We start from the raw sequence: 19,547 nt of genomic DNA, 5'->3' as shown, positions 1-19,547 counted from the left end.
TTGTGGCTAAGCACAAGTCTGAGTCCAGACCACTTGCATTTGAATTCTGCCTTTACCACTGAGCATGTGACCTGGGACAAGCTGCTTGGCTTCTCTGGGCTTCAGTTTCCTCAGTGGTAGAGAGGGAATACTCGATGTGTCTGCTGTGTTAAGTTATTATGAGATATCCACAATATTCTTAAGAGTGTCTGTTTTTCTTAGACGAGAACAGATTTATTGGGTACCCTGTGTGGGCCAAGCAGTGAGTACCATTTTAACCTTTTGTTGTTCTTGAGGGAAAGGGTCAATGAGTTCCAGGAAGGCATTCACAGTGCCAGTACTGCGGTCGCCACAGGAAGTAGGTGCTGAAACGTTTCCACAGGGCAGACAACCAGTGGGAAGAGAGGTGAAGGCAGAGGTCAGCTCCACAGGCTGATCGTTAATGCCTTCCTCGGTTGTCACAGAACCCACTCGACTTCATAACACAAACACCCAAGAGAGATCACCAGGGTCTGCTTGGCAGGGATGTCGGGAAAGTCTTTACGTACTATGGAGCTTTTAATCTCAAGTATTTGGAATTTTATCCCACGGTTAGAAAAACCATCTCCCTAATGTCAAGGTGAGTTAGGGAAGACTCGGTGATGTTGTCTTCGTCTGCCGACCAGAAAACTGAGAGTAGGGAGGTCAGGTGCCTTGGCCAAGCTCACGTTAGTTAATTTCACCTTTGTCCCTTCAGTGAGCCTTTTCTCTTCTTGTTTTCACGATGTCACACCGTGTTTCTCAAGTGGCAGCCAGCACACCTTCTGCAAGAGTAGTCTCCATGATCACCTTCCTTTTAGGGCTTCTGGACACAGGGTCAGAAGTCAGGTTTGTCCCCAGAACCTGAGGTGATTCTCTTGAAGACTGTAGTGTTCGAGGGAGGAGACAAGTAAACCCCCAAGTATGCTTTGCTTCTGGGTGAAATTTAAGAAGTTGAACTATTTTTTTAATGTAGAAACTTATCATTGCTGTAATTGAGAGTTGGAACCTTCTTCTGAATTTTTGTTATTTTATAAAGTTGAGTGGCGCCTTTGTTTAAAGGGAATAAATGAATACTAGAACCATTGATTGGTTTCCTGGTGCTGCTAGAGACAGCCTAGAGAAGCATGCTGCTTTTTATAGAGATACGTATAGAGGGCTGCTATATATATATATATATGCATCTGGCCAGTGGTCCCATCTGCAGTTACTACTCACAGTGGCAGAGGACTGATTAGGAAGAGCTGTGCTCCCTCTCTGTTCCTGTTTTCTATGTGTGCATATGGCAAGGAAGGAAGCCACAGCTCTCTGGCATTTCTAGCATGTGCCCATAAAACTCGCAGACTCAGATAGCTTGAAGTCTGTCTCTGTGGGATAGGGCGCCGTAGGCAGTAGCCAGTTAGTGATGAGCCCAGGAATCTGCTTTCATCTTATTTACTTGCAGAGGAGGCACACTTATCTCTGTGATATCTTGGCAGCTTGTCTGGTTCTTTGTTTTGTCTATGACTTCTAGCAACCATGCAGTAGAAACTCAACAAATGTTTGTTGAATGAATTAATCGACTTAAGTGCATTTAGGAGCAAATGAAAACAACCAAATTGTAAATTAGCTCACTGCTGAGAGGTGTAGACAACACCAGCAAGTTCTCAATGATCTTTGGGTCTAGACCTAGAAGTAAAATTTAGTTTCTTGCCATTTTACTCTGTTACTTGTAATTCTTATCAGTGAATCTCAGGGTTCTGTAGTTTTCCCCATTAAGGTTTCTGTGCTTTCACTTGGCATTTATTTAATGTCTGTTGTGCATTATATAGTGTTAAGCTTTATCCCTTCATGTCATTAACTGAAAAAAGTTCATATTATAATCAGAAACCCGTTCTTTCTTTCATATACTGAGGTTTCCTTAGCATTCCATTTAGGTTCCTTGCACAATGGAGGCTATTTTAATACTGTCTTCACTAAATGACATCAAGAGTGGGTCATGAGCCATGGGAATGATGAGCATGTTATTAGGTAGATAAGCTTTTTCTTTACAGCTGACACCTGCCTTTTTACATGTATATTTTTGACCATTAATATTTAGTGAACAAACTGTTTGCTTTTTCAATGTCTGTTCGTTTGGAGAAGTTGTACCTCTGTTTCCCCCATCCATCAATATTTTCAATAATCTATCTTCTTTTTCTTTCTTAAGTATCAGACTTTATAAATCTACCTTTTTGCCTATATCCTATTTTGAATCATAATACTATTTTGTTTTTTAATTTTCTAAGAATATTTGACTCAAGAGTAGACTTAAACCTGGCATGTAGGTAAATCAGTTCACTTAGAAACTTGGGATAGAACACGAGTGCTTCCTAGGGCCCCCTAGCTGTTGTAGGATTCAGTAGTTCTCCATGCAGTCACTCATTGCTCACTTAACTCTTCTTGCACATTTTGGTGAAGCTGTTCATCCTTCTTAGGATTTAGTTACCTAAGAACATGTAATAATGAAGGAGACTTGTTTTCCTTCAGAGAAGTCCGTTAATGCTAAGGCCATATTACTTTTGAGTGTTAATGATTTCAGTCTATGTAAGGAGTTAAAAATAATATTGGAGAGCATTTGAAATTACAAGACTCAGCTTTTAGTGCAAGTAGTATGGCTAGAGGAAAAATTAAAGGATTTTACAGTATTTTATTTGTGGACAGCTGGTAATGTGCAGCCTTGCTCCTTGCATCTTTTATCTTTGTGTTTATTACCTAATGTTATAGCTGTCTTGTAAGAGTTACATGAAGTGTGTAGATTCTAGGGTATTGGGTTTTGACACTCTTCAGTATTCAGATATGGAGACTGAGTGTACAATACCATATTGCTTTGTGTTATTAGGCAACACGTTACCATGGGGAAATAGAGCTGACCTATACTGATGAAGTAGTGAAATTCCTATAGTAAAGGATGGCTGTAGAGCTTGGGCATTTGGTTCACAATGAGTGCTCAGCAGTGCATGCCAGCTCTCCCTTTTTTCCCTCTGCTTTTATAACGTAAAAGCAGTTTCTTAGAATTAAGTGTAGAAGAGAAGTACTCAATGAAAGAAAAATGTAGTGTCTCTTTCCAAGAGATGTGCTCAAGAGAAATTAAATTAGGTTCTCTATTCAATTGTCTGGTCATATGCTTCAAGGGTCCCTGTATATCTGTCAGGAAGCCATGCTCTAGGATATTACTCATGGTGAACACAGTACTTAGCAATAAAGGATTTGCCAGAGACCCCCATGTCCCACAACTTTGTGTGAACTATGAAACTGCATTTTATATTTGAATTTTTAAGTCACACATCAACTTTAAATTTTTTTTTTTTTTTTTTGTATTGGAGAGGAAAAGAAACAAACTAACAAGAATCTTAAAAGGTCTTATTAATAAAATCAAACCTACCGGGCGGTGGTGGCACACGCCTTTAATCCCAGCACTCGGGAGGCAGAGCCAGGCGGATCTCTGTGAGTTCGAGGCCAGCCTGGGCTACCAAGTGAGTTCCAGGAAAGGCGCAAAGCTACACAGAGAAACCCTGTCTCGAAAAACCAAAAAAAAAAAAAAAAAAAAAAAAAAACAAAAAAAACCAATAAAATCAAACCTGGGAGCCAGGTATTGGGGTGAATGCTGGAAGATCAGAGAAGCAGAACAAGCCACAGCTTCCTCACCTTGCCGATTCCTCAGCTGATTCTGTTTCCTCAGACTGGAAGCCTCTTAGTATTGGTGAAATTATTAAGGCCACTCCATGTAGTTAAAAGGGAGGTTTATTTAGTGGCGTAACTTACAAGTGAAGGGATAGGTAGGTTGCAGGGTCTGGGAAAGGCGTGTCGCAGTCTGGCAGTGTTCTCTGGAGAACTCTGCTTGGTCTACCTCCAGCGTCCAGGGTCCAGGAACCAGGAACCAAGAGAGCCTGCACATTTTGGTCTCAGGTCTTCAGGGTCCTCTCTTGGCCCCACCTTGTAGGCGTGACAGTTACCGGAAGCCTCATGGGGGTTGGAACTTCCAGATCAAGGTTGGAATGGCTACCCACTACATCTCAGCTGAACTGTGCTGCTCAAAAGCCTAAAAGCTTAACCAACTCTAGTTCCTGCTCCTCACGCCTTATATACCTTTCTGCTTTCTGCAGGAAGGATTATTTCCTGGGATTAAAGGCATGAGTCACCATGCCTGGCTGTTTCCAGTGTGGCCTTGAACTCACAGAGATCCAGATGGATCTGCCTTTGGAATGCTAAGATTAAAGGTGTGTGTGCCACCATTTTCTAGCCTCTGTATCTAGTGGCTGTTCTGTTCTCTGACCCCAGATAAGTTTATTAGGGTGCACAGTATTTGGGGGAACACAATATCACCACAACAAACTGTACAAATCATGATGGGGATCCCAAAAGGGAGTGAAGGTTTCACTGGCAGATTGATGATGGGGCTTTCCTCTCTCTGTCACTATCTCTGTCTCGTGTGTGTGTGTGTGTGTGTGTGTGTGTGTGTGTGTGTGTGTGTGTGTGTGTGTGTTCGTTCATGTGTATGTGTATATGTGTGGCAGGACATTCATGAACCTGTGTATGCTAGTGTATATGGAAGCAAAGGTCTTTCTCATTCACTGGACATCTTAGTTTTTGAGACGGCGTCCCTCATTGAACATGAAGCTCTCTGATTCTGCCTTGTCCCACCTATTCTGCTCATGGGTCCCATGGATCCTACTTTCTCTATAATAGACAGGTGCTGAAGTGCCCAGCTTTTTTATGTGGGTCGTAGGGCTCCGAACCTAGGTCCTCGTGTTTGCATGGAGTACTTTGCCAGTTGAACCACCCCACCCCCAGCCTAGGGTTTTGGCTTTTAGCTCTTGGTCTTTGTAGTAATGATGATAGTAATGGTGGGAGACATTGAAGGTTTTGTTTTGTTTTTTAGATTTATTTATTTTTATTGTATGTGTATGGATGTTCTGTCTGTATGTCTGTGCACATGTCTACAGTACCCATGGAGGTCATGAAGGTGTTAGATCCCCTGGAACTGGAGTCACAGATGGTTGTTAGCGGCCCTGTGGGTGCTGGAAATAACAACCTGGATTCTCATGAAGAGCAATCAGTGCTCTTAACCACGGAGCCATCCCTCCAGCCCCCTCATAGTGGGAAATGCTTAGTTTGGCTGAAATTGAACTAATCCCGTAGGAATATGGGAAGAGAGGTTTCTTGATGTGGTGATACACAGAATAGGAGTCAAGCTAATGACTTTAAGTTTGAGAATGTCAGGCAGCTCTTTCTCCACCCAAGCTTCGGATCTGTGAACCTGAACTTAGAACTCTCTCAAGGAGATCAAGCCCCCGGAAGCTGCCTGTGGGCTTTATAGGTTGGTGGGAAAGCTCAGGGCTGTGGAGAAGGCTTTCCATTCATAGCTGGCTTCATGCACAAAGACTAGTAGGTCAAACCGAAGCTCACTACCTCCTGCTGACACAGACAGACAGACAGACATTGGTTACACAAATCAGATAAGAGTCCAGACAACAAGGACACCTGTGGACCTGGGAGCTCAGCATCTGCAGACCTTGAACATTGGAAGCTCTAAGCGAGAGAACAACGGGAAGGTTGTGATTTGGGAAGTTCACTCTGGATACTACTCTCTGTGGGACGGTGTGCGATGTTATTTAGGAAGTGCAGCAATGGTTATCCTAGTTCAGATCTAAATCCCTTCAGCTTCTCAAGGTAGCAGGCGATTTCTCTTCCGAAGGTAGATGACAGAACATCAGAACGTTAAGGTTTCGCTCTAGTTTCTAGACTAAATGACCCTCAGAAGCAGAAACAGCAGCAGAGTGCAGTAGTCACAAGCATCTCAAGTCTCAGGTGCTGGGAGCACTGAGGCAGAAGGATCACTTGGAGTGCTAGGGGTTCGAGGCCAGCCTGGGCAGCAAGACCTGATTTCAAGAAAAGAAAAATAAATGGATAAATAAATAGAGAGGCAGAGGGGACACAGGGCTGTGCAGCAAAATCTGAACCCTTAGAAGATGTCCAGAAATAGTAATTTGTGTTAGAAATGTTGAAGAAGTAGTCTGTTGTGGAAAAAACAACTTCCTGTTTTCTCAGGGAAGGTTCCTGGACTCTCTAGGGGCCATCTAGGAAACCCTACTGAGACAGGATGGAGGGGGGATGGGGTTTCTGTGTGAGAAAGGCTGGCTATTGTTTGCTGTTAAGACTCCAGTGGCATTTTCCTGACGATGAAGGACACTCGTTGCAGACCTGGCCATGGGCCTTCATTCTGACAGGTGACTTCGGGCAAGGTCAAAGCCTGAGGGGTTGTGTTTATTGCATTCATTATTGTGAACATGCTGGGGTCTCCTCCTCCGCATTTCTTCTCTTTATCATATTCTAGAGGCATCGTTTTCTGTCTTCTCTAAGGTCAGAGACCACAGTGGCAACAAAATACTTCACTTGGAGTGGACACAAAGTGAAAAGGGTCAGCTGCCGTGGACACACTCTGAGGACTCCTGGGCAGTGGGAGGCTGAGAAACCAGCTCTGCAAGAGCACTGTTTGGTCACGTTTGATGTACATATTCCCAGCATAGTTGGATTCATACTAACAGGATGCCGTTGACTAGCGTCAGGAAAGAATATGCAGGGTTGGCAAGTGGTACATGCTGGCTGGGCCTCGGTGTGTTTGCATAATGGATATGTTGGTGCGTGTGTATATGTGCAGTGCAGTGAGAATTTCTTCTGGCTTCTCTGCCCACAAATGCCGTCACAGAATTTGGCACATGCCTCGTCTCAGGTTGCTGGCTCTCCTCTTGAAGCCTCTCCTCTATGTTTTTACATTCAGCTCATTGCCATCTTTAGTCTGTCACTCCTGTTTTACATAACTGCCCGGAAGAGTAAATCTTGTCTAGTTTTTGTCACAGATTTCCCTCTGGGACCTTCTTCCCGGATTTTAGGTTTCTTTTTATTGTCCTGATCGCGTGTGTCTGAATGTGGGTATGTGCACATGAGTGCAGGTGTCCGAGGAGGCCAGAGGCATCAGATGCCCTGAACCTGGAGTTAGAGACAGTTGTGAACCACCTGATGTGGGTGCTGGGAACTGGACTTGGGTCTTCTGGAAGAGCAGCAAGTGCTCATGCCTGAGTCATCTCTCTGGCCCACTTCTAGATTTTTTTTTTTTTTTTTTTTTTTTTTTTTTTTTTTTTTTTTTTTTTTTTGGTTTTTCGAGACAGGGTTTCTCTGTGTAGCTTTGCGCCTTTCCTGGAACTCACTTGGTAGTCCAGGCTGGCCTCGAACTCACAGAGATCCGCCTGGCTCTGCCTCCCGAGTGCTGGGATTAAAGGCGTGCGCCACCACCGCCCGGCTTAGATTTTTTTTTTAACTGCTCCTTGGATGTCAATTGGATGTTTTTAAGTTAGTTCATACCACTATACGAATCCTTAGAGGATGGTCAACTCAAGTTGTGTCCTTCCATTTTTAATTAATTAATCAGTTAATTAATTAAGTTTGTATGTGTAGTGTATGTGTGTTTTGTATTTGTATGTGTGTGCGCGCAGGTGCATGCATGGGTATGTGTAGGCTAGAGTTTAATGCCTTTAGCTTCTCTCCACCTGACTTTTTGAGACAGGGTCACTGAACCCAGAACTCACTCATTGGCTGGAGTGGCTGGCCAGCATGCTCCAAGGATTCACCCATTGCCACCCACCTCTCAATGCTAGGGTTATGGATGTGTTCTGGCAGCTTTTAGTGGGTGTTGGGGATCCAGACTCGGACTCAGGTGGTCATGCTTACTTCCCAGGAACTTTAAAGGAGCCATGTCCCCAGCTCCTCAAGTCCGGTAGTTTCTAATGCAGGACTCAGTGCTTCTCCTACAGCCCACTTCTGTTTTCTTTTACGGTGACACTATTTGTGCACAATCACCCACAACAGAAGTCAGGTAATTGTCTCAGATTCTTCCTTTGCCTTTGTCTTTTACCTCTGCATATAATTACCCACCAAGTCTTCAAGGTTTTCTTTTTATTTCCTAAACATTCTCTCTCTAATCAGCTCTTTGCTTTGTACCAGTTAAGATCTTTCTGCATACACCTCTGCAGTACAACAGTTCACTAGTTATTTCCCTAGCTTTAAAGCGGTCCTCATCAATTCATTCCTCAGTACCAATTTCTCTGACTACAGATCGAGCACACCCTCACCATTGGCTTCCCATTTCCTAGAGGCCCTGGCATCTCCACCACCTAGGGTGTAGACATCATTTAAATCCTCTGTAGCCCAGCAGGCCTCAGCTGACTATCTAGCCAAGCCATCATCCCCGCTGTCACATTTGCCTCTGTGACTGTCCCCCCCTCATGCTTCATTCTCCTTAATGACTTTGTTTATGCCGGGCTCTGTGCCCGCTGTGCCCTGGCCAACATTGTGCAGTCACAGTGTGGGCACCGCCTACTCAGGAAGCCTTTTCTGGCACCTCCAGCACACTGGGTCCCTCTTGGTGTTTCCAAGAACTGCTGTTGGACTCTCCACACATTTCACTCACATTGAGTTATGTTGGGACTCAGAAAATGATACCTCCCCAAGTAGGTACTTCGGCATTTTGGGTGCTTTGAACTGAAGGACAAGGGTGTAAAAATGAGACCTTCCTGACCTTTTGACTTTTCTTCTTTATCTCCTCAAACAGAAACTAAACCACTTCTTCCCCAAAGCTGTTGGAAGATCTAAAATGTTGCTCAAAACTCAGACCATCTTTCTGTGTAAAATTTGGCCATAAATAAATTATACCCAACCTACACCATCTGGTAATAGCTGCTAGGACCCTAATTCCAGAAGGGGTTCTGCTTTGTACCCAGAGGAAGACACATGTGGTTATTTGAATGAGATGTTCCCCATATTCTTGGGAATCTGAATACTTGATCCCTAGTTGGTGGTGCGACTGGGGTGGGTTTAGGAGATGTGCCCTTGCTGGGGGAAGTATGTCACGGGGGTAGGGAGGTGGGGGTCGGGGTGGGGGTGGGGGTGGGGCTGGGCTTTGTGGTTTCAAAAGCCATGTGCTGTTTCCAGTGCTCTCCCTCTAAGTCTGGTTTAGAGTTTGAATGTGAGCATTCAGTTGCTGCTCCAGCCACATGTATATCTGCCTGCTGCAATGTCCCCCAACCTCAACCCCAATGGTGATGGACTCTTACTCTCTGGGACCCAAGCCTTCCTCCTACAAGTTGCCTTGATCATGGCATCTTATCACAGCAGTAGAAAAGTAACTAATACATCGCACTCTACAGGAAGAGTCCCAGCAGGCCGCGCTGGGTCCACCCCTTGCTCTGCTGCCCAGGTCATGCCCCAGTTGCCCAGTTTAGTCTCTACATGGCTGTCCATTCTTCACTGATCGTGAGCACAAGCACCCTGATTTCCCTGCGCCTTCTTTTCTGAAGACTCACAGGTCATGGAAGACTTTGAATATATAATTTGCTGTAGGTTTCTCCTGTTAACCGGTCTTTAGTTGTGCAGATGGAACCTGTGACCTTACGGTGGGTGAGAACCAGTACCTTCTGCTTCTGTGGTTCTCATGGCTTCCTTTCCTGTTTCCTCTATTGTACTGAACAACAAGGCTGTTTAGAGTGTAAGGCTTCGCTGGCTGGTGGTACTGTTGCATTAATATGTGAGTGAATAACCAGATGAAGAGAGAGAAGAGGTATCTATTCTCTCTCTGCTCACTACATGCTGCTAGCATAGGACTGTTGACCTCATCTAATAAAAGTATGGGACACACTATCAGTATGGAAATTCCTAAACAAGCCAATGTGAAATTTAATGTAATCAATACTATATTATGTATATAAAACCATATAATCAATCCTACTACAGGACACATCTCCAGAGGATGTGAAATAATTTAATGACCCGAAAAAGAAACCTGAGGTCCCCTGTTACTGCAACACCATTTACATTAGTCAAGGTGTGGGATTGTGGGTGAGTGAGTTGTAAAAGCATGGTGTACATGCACACAGTGGAATTTATCCATTCTTAAAAGGATGCTGTTACTTCCAGTAACAGAACTGGAGACATTATGTTAAAGGAAATAAGCCAAGCACAGAAAGACAAATGCCACATGTTCTCACTCAGTTGTGGCTGTTTAAAAAGTTGTCATGTCAGATAGAATAGAGGTTTTTAGAAGTTAGGAAGCGGGAGGGGAGGCAGCTAATGAGAAGGTGTATAATTAGGACCGTAGACAATGGTATTAATTATGCACTTCAAAACAGCTAGAGAGGAATGTAAAGGTTGGGAACATGCAGAGGTGATAATATTTGCTGTGATAGAAATGTTAATTATCATGATTTGCTCACTTCAAATCATAAACATGTCTTGACTTACCCTACCCACAAATAAGTACATACATGTATATGTATCTATGAGACTCATATTTATATTTAAAATAAGGAGTATATTTTTTTTAAGTTATATGGGTAGGTCCCAAATACCACATGAGACTTTCTTATATGCCCACAAATTATTTAGTCATTTATTGTTCATCTGCAATTAAAATTTTGTTTAGCATTCTTTAACTGGTGTGTTAGCTAGCAAAAGAATGAGTCCATACTTAAGTAGATGTTCACACCGTGCTGAAGCTGGTGTTGATCCTGCAGTCCTGGACTCAGAGTTTTCATGAGCTTTGACAATTAGGAATTTGCACATACAGCTAGGTTACTTGGGCAGAATTGTAGATATTTATGCCATGGGCATTAGGCATGCTCTCTTAGAAGAAGCTGAGCTCTGGTAGCAAAAGAGTTGACCAAAAAAACAGCCATGCAGCATTTTTGTGGCCTTGGTATCATAGTCTTGTCAGCAAAGTCATGGGTTCTGATTAAACCCAGATTGAGCTGTTTCCTGTTAGCGTGCTAACCCACAGGGCAGGCTCAAGCCTCCTTGTCTGGCTTTCCAAGTCTGACTTATTAAACGCTTTTCTGCCAAGGGTTCTACCCGTTTCTTTTAAACTTCAATTAGAAGTTATTAAGATAATACAAACAAAAATTGGTTCTGAAGTCTCTTTAAAGAATTATGGACCTATCGAATCTTTTGCTCTGAAAACTAAACTTTAACATTTTGGTTTATCCAGTCTGGTACATGGCAGATGAAATTTAAGATATTCTTTTACACTTATTTATTTAGGGGTGTGTGTGTGTGTGTGTGTGTGTGTGTGTGTGTGTGTGTGTGTACACCATGATGCACTTGTGGAGGTCAGAGGACAACTTCTGGGAGTCAGTTCCCTCCTTCCACCACGTGGGTCCATGGTATTGAATTTAGGTGGTCAGTCTTTACGACAAGCACCTGTACCAATGAGCAATCTTGCCGGCCCAGTGGATATATTTTTACATCTCATTTCTGTACAACTTCATTTCAAAATGATTTCAATAATCAGCAGATAATTTTAAGTCTTTATTTGTTTGTTTTGTGAAAATGTACTCTGTTTGAATATTGGTCGGTTAGAACTCACCTCGAAGCAAAGCAAAACAAAATCCTGGTCTGTCTAGTGACACCAAGCAGCCTTTAGGGTATTCATTAAGAACATAGAAACTATAGGAAACATTAAGCAAGTGCACGGACCACTGCAAACTCATTGTTGAGTTTTGTAAGAATGATTCCAGCCAGCAGCACAACTCTGTACTTTATTTTATGATACTGCGGCTTGCTCATTGCATTCACAAATAAGCCTCTAGATCCGAGCACCGAGCATGTTGTATTAGACGGTCTCTTAAGTCACCATGCGTCTTCCTGACGCACAGAAAGAAACACCAGGGAGTAGGAACCAGTCAAGACACAAAGGAGAATCATGCGTACAGACGGAAAGGAAGCAAACACAGAAGAGGAGGCTGGCTAGAGCGGCCATTCCATTCCTCAGGGAGCAGCTTGGCGGCTTGCCAGATCTGCTCTCTGTGGGGACCATGTGGTCACATTCTCTGACAAACACTTTTCTCCATGTTTGAGTTCTTCGTCACATCAATATCAGTGAAAAATTAGTTCTTTTAAGCCATCACTACTTTCAATAAGAAAAGTCTAGTTTTCGAGTGGAGTTTGCATTTCAAAGTAAGGTAAGACTCATCAACTCACAAAACTGCTTGGTAAGGGAGCCCTGGCATTATCACAAAGTAAGGAAGCTTAATTTAAAATTAGAGTCTGACCTTTCCTCCCAACGAAGAGGCCGTGCCTCGTGCCAGGAACACTGGCATTGAATGCTTTTTTAACAACTACTGCATTATTGTGTAGGCAGGTAATTATTTTGACAGAGTCTTTGAAGTACAAAGCAAAACCTACAAAACATCCTTACATTTTAGTATTACATTAAGAAAGAGATCAAAGAGGTCGGGCAGTGATGGTGCACGCCTTTAATCCAGCACTTGGGAGGCAGAGCCAGGCGGATCTCTGTAAGTTTGAGGCCAGCCTGGTCTACAGAGTGAGATTCAGGACAGCCAGAGCTGTTACATGGAGAAACTTTGTCTCAAAAAATGAAAAAAGAAAGAAAAAAAAAAGAAAGAAAGGAAGGAAGAAAGAGATTAAAGAGATATAGATGTTTTTAGATAAATGTTTTTTTATTGTATTTAAAATTTTATTTTTACTGTTTATTTATTATTATTATCTATGTATTGAAAAAGGGTCTCATTTTGTATTACAAGCTGACCTGGAATTTACTGTGTAGCTCAGGCTGGCCTTGAATCCTTTTGCCTCAACCTGTGGATGACTGGGTGGATCAGTGTGAGCCATAGGCCTGGCTAATTAGCATTGTATTTTATATGTCTTCACTTATATCTTTCTCTCTTAAAGTAGGAAGTGGTACCTTGTAGTTTATTCTGAAGTTGTTTAAGATGCTCTTAGAATAAAGGGGATGGACACGGGAATGTGTATCATACGTACTTGCTAGAGTTTAACGTCATATGTGGACACATTGAAGCCTAAGAAAGTCAGCAATGAAGAAATGTCTCTGACTTTATTGAACTCTGTAATCTCCAAAATTGACACAAAACCTTCTCTTAAAACAAAGCAAAGCAAAACAACCTAATGTTTTACAGTACATACTCAAAGTAGGGCTGGTACCTAGTAATTAAAAACGTAATTAGAGTTTGAGACATCTGTCTTTCACTCATTGTTTCTGCTCTAAGTGAATTGGAACTTCTGTGGGACAGATGGACACTATGGCTTAACCTTCAGTAACACCATACAGAGTGGAAGAGAATAGCGCCTAGGCCTTGGTCAGAGCCAACAGTCCTACGAGCCCTAAAGGAGACCTCTGTCCTTGGACATTTTTCTTTCATAAACCCTTTATTTTATTTATGTGTGTATATGTGTTTGTATGCACATGCATGCATGTGTGCCACATGTGTGTTTATGCCCAAAAAGGTCAGAAGAAAATACCAGATCCCCTAGAGCCCAAGTTACAGGCTATTGTGAGCTGCCCGGCATGGGTTCTGGGAACTGAAATTGAGTCTTCCGGGAGAGTAGGAAGTATGAGCTGCTGAGCCATCTCTCCAGCCTCATCCTCAGAAAACTTAAAAAATGAAATAAGGAAACAGAGCCATGCACCACTTACACCGTAGCCCTTCCATCAGTTCCCATCAGCAGTTAGACAGAACGACATCAAGCTGTTCTTCTAACCTAACGTGGGTGCTGCCATGCGGGTCTCTCTGAAAGCAATCCCTGGGTTAATTCCTTCCTGCAGCTGAACTTCTGACAGGGCAGGCGAAGGAAAAGCAGATGCAGAACTCGGGAGCCACAGTCGTCATTAGAGACTCCTGTCTCTTTTGTCACTGTGATTTCCGTAGGACTAGTTCAGTTTAGGACTTTGGGCAACCTAGCCTAAGTAATTCAATTTATAGTTCAGATAAATTGCCTGGTAGTTCTTTGCACCAATGAGAGTCTTTGCACCAATGAGAATAATTATTTGCTTTGGAAACAGATTTATTGTAGAACTCTTGTAGGTCAGTTTCTTTAGCACCCACGAAGGAGTTCAACTTGGAAATGACATCTGCTTGTAATTAGCTAGGCACAGAGTTACTGAGAATGCAAGGCACACCCTTATTTTTCTCAAGTTTGATTCTCTTCGCTCATCCTCAGTTTTCAAACCCTTCACGTTTTATCACCGATCTTTCCGCATTATGGTTTATGTGTATTAATGTACAATGACACCTCCTGATACTGTACGTCTGCTTTTCTGTGCTAGCTATTTCTCATAAACACATATTCTTCTGGGTTTGCAAATTTCCCGAGGGCAGGGCTATCCACCCACCACCCTTTCTGTTGTTCCCCTGGGAGGGCTCCATGCTGCACAGGACAGCTGTTTCTCACCCAGTTCTCTTGGCTGCTGGTGGTATGAAAGTAGACTGTACATTGCTGTCTATGAACTGAAGACTGTTAGATCATGGTGAGATCTCCATGTTGTACCATTGGAAACAGACTTCCACCATTGCTGATTTTTCAAGCTGTGACCATGATGTCAGCTAGCTCATACAAACCCTATGCATATATAATACATATAAAAATGTATATATATATATATATATATTAGTGTGTGTATGTATGTGTATGAAAATGTATATATAATTTTAAATCAATCAGCTTTCCAAAACCATTATGTGTTGACTCTTCTGGCATACTGTGGTAGGCACTGTCTTTAAAAATGCGTTTGAAGACTTTAACAGTACAAAGAGGATCCAGTAGCTGACATTTGCTAAACTCTATCTGGGCGATAGAAAACGTCTTTGATAAAGTATTTCCAGCACCTTGCTGTAACTAGGGATGGAAGGAGAAGCTGTTGCATAGCTATGAAGTAATAATCTCTCTTTCTTCAGAGAGAAAGGGAAGCTATCTCCACACACTTGCTTCCATGGTCACTATTCTGCCACACTGTGTTCACAGGAGAGCACACTGCTTTATGGAACATTCGAAGTTGTAGGAGAGTATATGGAATCACTGACTTTAACTATTACAGCATTTTCAGAATGCTAATAATGGATTTTTCCCATAGGTTGAAGGGGACCAGCTGCCTCCAGGTCACACAGTCAGTCAATATGAGACCTGTAAGATCAGGACCATCAAAGCTGGCACTCTGGAGAAGCTTGTGGAGAATCTGCTGACGGCTTTCGGGGACAATGACTTTACCTACATCAGCATCTTCCTGTCGACCTACAGAGGCTTTGCCTCGACTAAGGAAGTGCTGGAGCTGCTGCTGGACAGGTAAGGTGAAAGGGTGAGCGTTGAAGCCAGCCTAAGGCTGCACCTGGGCACAGAGTGTGGTTCAGTGTCAAGGGCACTGGGAAGGCCGGAGGGAGGAGTAAGGAGAGGGGCCAAAAGGGCCAGCCTCTGGAACTAGTGGCATGCAGAGAGTCAATTATATGGTCTGTTTCCAGGGTAAGGAAATCTCATTCAAAAAGTTCATAAAGGCTGGATACGGTGGTACATGCTTCTAATCTTGGTACTCGGGAAGCTGAGCCAGCCCGGACCACGTGGCAATGCTTTGTCTCAGAAGCAAAAGAAAAACCAAGCAATAGCTGAAACCTATACAAAATTTCAATAGAAGAGTTAAGTAGGCATTATAAACATAGAGTCAACTATTTATAAATTTCAGTTTCTGTTGCCACCCCCTAATTTCAAATTTGATACAGATTAACCTTCAGTTTTTATAATTTCTGTACAAGTGCACAACCAGCCAGTAATCTCCTTGTTCTGGGGACTGAGTGTGCTCATAGGTATGAAGTAGAGCTCCATCCTGGATCCGGAGGAAGCAGCTGACGAGTCGGGGCTTTGGCAGTGGCAGTCCTGACTGTCAACACTCACGTTGTATTCAGTGTTACAGACATGTATGAGTGACGTCCATGCTCCATGTCAGTAAAGAACCTGTGTACCTGAGCACTGTACACTGTAACTCACGTACGGACAAATCTTTTTGTCTCCCCCTTACTTTTGTTTTATTTATAAGAACTTAGACATTTATAAATGTATTGTTGTGTTGACTTGATTCTGAGAAAAGAAAACTGTCAGCTAAACAATTCTTTCAGAATCATGAGACTCCTCACTCAGATCCTTGTAGTCTGGGGTTTCCTGCCTAAGGAAGGAAGTGGGAGCCAATGCTTTTGTTAGGCTCGTTATATATATGGGTTTGTATGTGTGTATATGTGCGTATGTGTGCTTAATTTTAAAGGTGTATGCAATTATGTTGAAAGTATTAAAAATTCCTATACTATGGAAGGTATGAAAAGGAATATTAAAGTTCTCTCAAATTGCATTTTTCTCAAGTAACACTTACTAGGTTTTAAAATATAAATATTAGTACAAAGAACAAAATTAAATAAACCACTATCTAAATAGGCAAATAATGTAATATTAACAATTAAAAATAGAACTAATCCATATATATGGTGAAAGTTCACACAATTCAGAAAATTATAAAAGCAAAAAGTGAAATTTCCTTTTCTCTTGGTTTCCTAGTTCCATTGCACCATGGTGATCGTTTTTCATTCTTCCCCAAAATTTATATATATATATATATACATATATATCCCTAATATACAATATGTCATATATTGTCTTTATAGGCTTATTTATTTATTTATTAGAAGTGTTTATTGAGTACATTGTAAGAGGGTACTAGGCCTAGCAGTAGCAAGAGCACTTCCTCCTTATATAGATTTTTTTTTTTTTTTTTTTTTTTTGGTTTTTCAAGACAGGGTTTCTCTGTGTAGTTTTGGTGCCTGTCCTGGATCTCGCTTTGTATACCAGGCTGGCCTCAAACTCACAGAGATCCGCTGACTCTGCCTCCCAAGTGCTGGGATTAAAGGTGTGCGACACCACCACCCAGCTCCTATATAGATTTATAGCACATACATCATATAAACTGAATCAAGCACAGTATACAATGTAGCCTACAATTTTCATTTTTACATATTTATGCATTTTGGAAATATTTTTGTTTGTTCAGTGAATCAGCATATGTAAAAGGCTTATAATAGTGGCTAGCATATTGAAGGTTCAAGAAATGTAAGTTATTATTTCAAAATAAGCACATATAGGTGGATTTTCTAGCTTCTTTTTTGATGGCTTTCTAATACTTGCTGAGTTGATAATTTCATAGACAGAGAATTAAGCACTTTCTAGTTTTTAAAATTCTTTTTAAGAATTTGTGAGCACAGTACTGCAAGGAACATTTTTATGCATACACATAGTTTCTGGATGCTTCTTGAGACTCTGATAGGATAATCTCATAGTAGAGTAACTAATGCACCAAGATGTAGAGTTTTAGAAGCCTGCCAGATTGGCCTCCAGAAGGTTGCACCAGCCACACTGCTGTTCTGAGCATCTTACCACAGGCAACATTCCCCAGCTGGTGATGGTCTGTCTCTTCAGCTGAGCTATCTTACTATGATTTGACTGTTGACAGGTTGTTTTGGGGTGCCTGCTTCTTGTGTTTACAAGTAGAGTTTGCTATTTCATAGATACTTACTGATCATTTGTTTTGTGTGTGACCTCTTTTCCTATCCTATACTCTTCCCTTTGAACTATTTTAATCGAATTATTAATCATCTAACTGTAATTCTTTGTATATTAAAGGAATTGGGTTTTTTTTGCTTATAATTGTGTTGGAAATATTTTTTCCTAATTTGTTCTTTGCTTTTAACTTCTGTTCATTAAATACTGGTGTATAACTATTTTATGTAATAGTTCTGTCTGTCTTCAGAAAGGCTTTGAATAAACAACTTTCTATCCTAGGTTATGGTTATTGACAAGAATAGATTTGTCCTCAAAGTATTTGTTAGCTTCCTGTCACTATGACACATAGCTGTCATAATCAACTTATGAAGGAAAAAGGTCTGTTTTTGGCTCAGAGTCTCAGATGTTTCATTTTGTGGTCACTTGGCTCTGCTGCTGTCACAGTGTGTCCTGGTGGGGATGTGCAGTTGAGTGTGTCATGGTGGAGATGTGCAGTTGAATGTGTCCTGGTGGGGATGTGCAGTTGAGTGTGTCCTGGTAGGGATGTGCAGTTAAGTGTGTGCTGGCGGGAATGTGCAGTTGAGTGTGTCCTGGTAGGGATGTGCAGTTGAGTGTGTCATGGTGGGGATGTGCAGTTGAGTGTGTCCTGGTGGGGATGTGCAGTTGAGTGTGTCCTGGTGGAGATGTGCAGTTGAGTGTGTCCTGGTGGAAATGTGCAGTTGAGTGTTTCCTGGTGGGGATGTGCAGTTGAGTGTGTCCTGGTGGGGATGTGCAGTTGAGTGTATCCTGGTGGGGATGTGCAGTTGAGTGTGTCATGGTGGGCATGTGTAGTGGAGCAAAGCTGCTCTCACATTCAGGGACACTCACGAAGCATATATTCTTTATGGTACACTGATATGGCCATGTGTCGTGTACTACAGCATAAGGAGCTGTGCCATTTTCTGCATGACAGGACTTGAGAAAATATTAATCCTGGAATAACATATGAGTTTGGTGATTCATTTTTTATTGTGGTTCTTATATAATCGTTCATATCTGTAAGTAGAAATTGGAGAATTATGTGAATTTTCTCTTTCCAATACTTCGTAGCTGTAAAAAGATGGAGCCTGGTAACTGTTGGCAGGCAGTGTGCGGAAATGAAAATCCCTTACAAGGTCACTTTGAAATCGGTGACCTCTTCTCCACAGGAGGTAACTTCACTGATAATAGCCCACAGATGTCCCCAGTGCATAGAGGAGTACACATAAGCTCCAGCTGTCTGTCTTAAAGACTGGACACACACACCAGGAATTAGAGTGTTTAGTCTATGACTTTTATTTGATGATTTTTTTAATGTATTTTCATTGTTCTATGGATGGACAAATTGGGATTATTTTTCAAACACTAACTGGATAGCAATGATTAGATCTAATCTGAATTCAGGTCGCACTGAACTCAAACTATCAGTTGAAGTATAGCTAAATGGAGAATAATGATTTAGTCTGTAGCATGTGAGTAGGCTTAAGGCTGGCTTCAAGTGTGATCTCATAGTTCAATCGGTTGCTTGTTTCTGAAATGAGAGGATTACGTGCTGAATACCTGTGCAATGTAATACGAGGAAAGCGCTCTGCAAGACATCATATATCGGATATAAACGACTTAGCTTCTGCCCTGAGGTGGTTCAGAAATGGAGTACTATGAAGCGGCTGGTGCTTAAGCTCTGGAGCCCTTCACCTGCAGGAATCTCTCCATGATTCTGTATTCTTAATTTTGTATTCCTTTTCCTTGGGAGGATCCCTCAGATTGCAAAGGCCAGTTCCATCAGACTTACATCCACCCTTCAGGACTTAATATTTTCCTTCACAAGAGAAGGTTGCCATGCACGGACTAAGTAAATCATCGTACTCAGTGGTATAAAATAGAGCTCTAATATGTGCTGGTGTAGGAGCTCAGAGAAATAAATCCCACTTATTTTGCTTTCTCTGCAGAAATTTAACCTTGTCTGTGTGTGTGCCAACCTCAACAGGAATATTTCTTCCTCAGTCCATTTCTTACTCACACTGAAATCTTGTGGCCATGTTTGAAGTCTCCGCAGAAAGCCAACTGTTATTTGGTGAAATGCTGTGCTCCTAAATTGGCTGTTAGGATTTTTAATGCCT

General features: G+C 42.1%; 1 protein-coding gene across 3 annotated transcripts in view; it reads left to right on the top strand.

Annotated features, from left to right (window-relative positions):
* The window catches only part of Rgl1 (ral guanine nucleotide dissociation stimulator like 1), a 265,779-nt gene that overhangs the window by 174,919 nt on the left and 71,313 nt on the right, over positions 1–19,547 (top strand). For all 3 annotated transcript variants that reach the window (XM_052737182.1, XM_052737180.1, XM_052737181.1), the window contains one exon: positions 14,951–15,159. In XM_052737182.1, coding sequence (XP_052593142.1) covers positions 14,951–15,159 — 209 coding nt within the window. The remainder of the gene's footprint in view (positions 1–14,950; positions 15,160–19,547) is intronic.

Source organism: Peromyscus californicus, unplaced genomic scaffold (genome assembly GCF_007827085.1).
Source record: "Peromyscus californicus insignis strain IS unplaced genomic scaffold, ASM782708v3 Scaffold_14__1_contigs__length_90479793_seg_2, whole genome shotgun sequence".
Lineage (NCBI taxonomy): Eukaryota > Metazoa > Chordata > Mammalia > Rodentia > Cricetidae > Peromyscus > Peromyscus californicus.
This window is presented reverse-complemented; position numbering and strand designations above follow the sequence as displayed.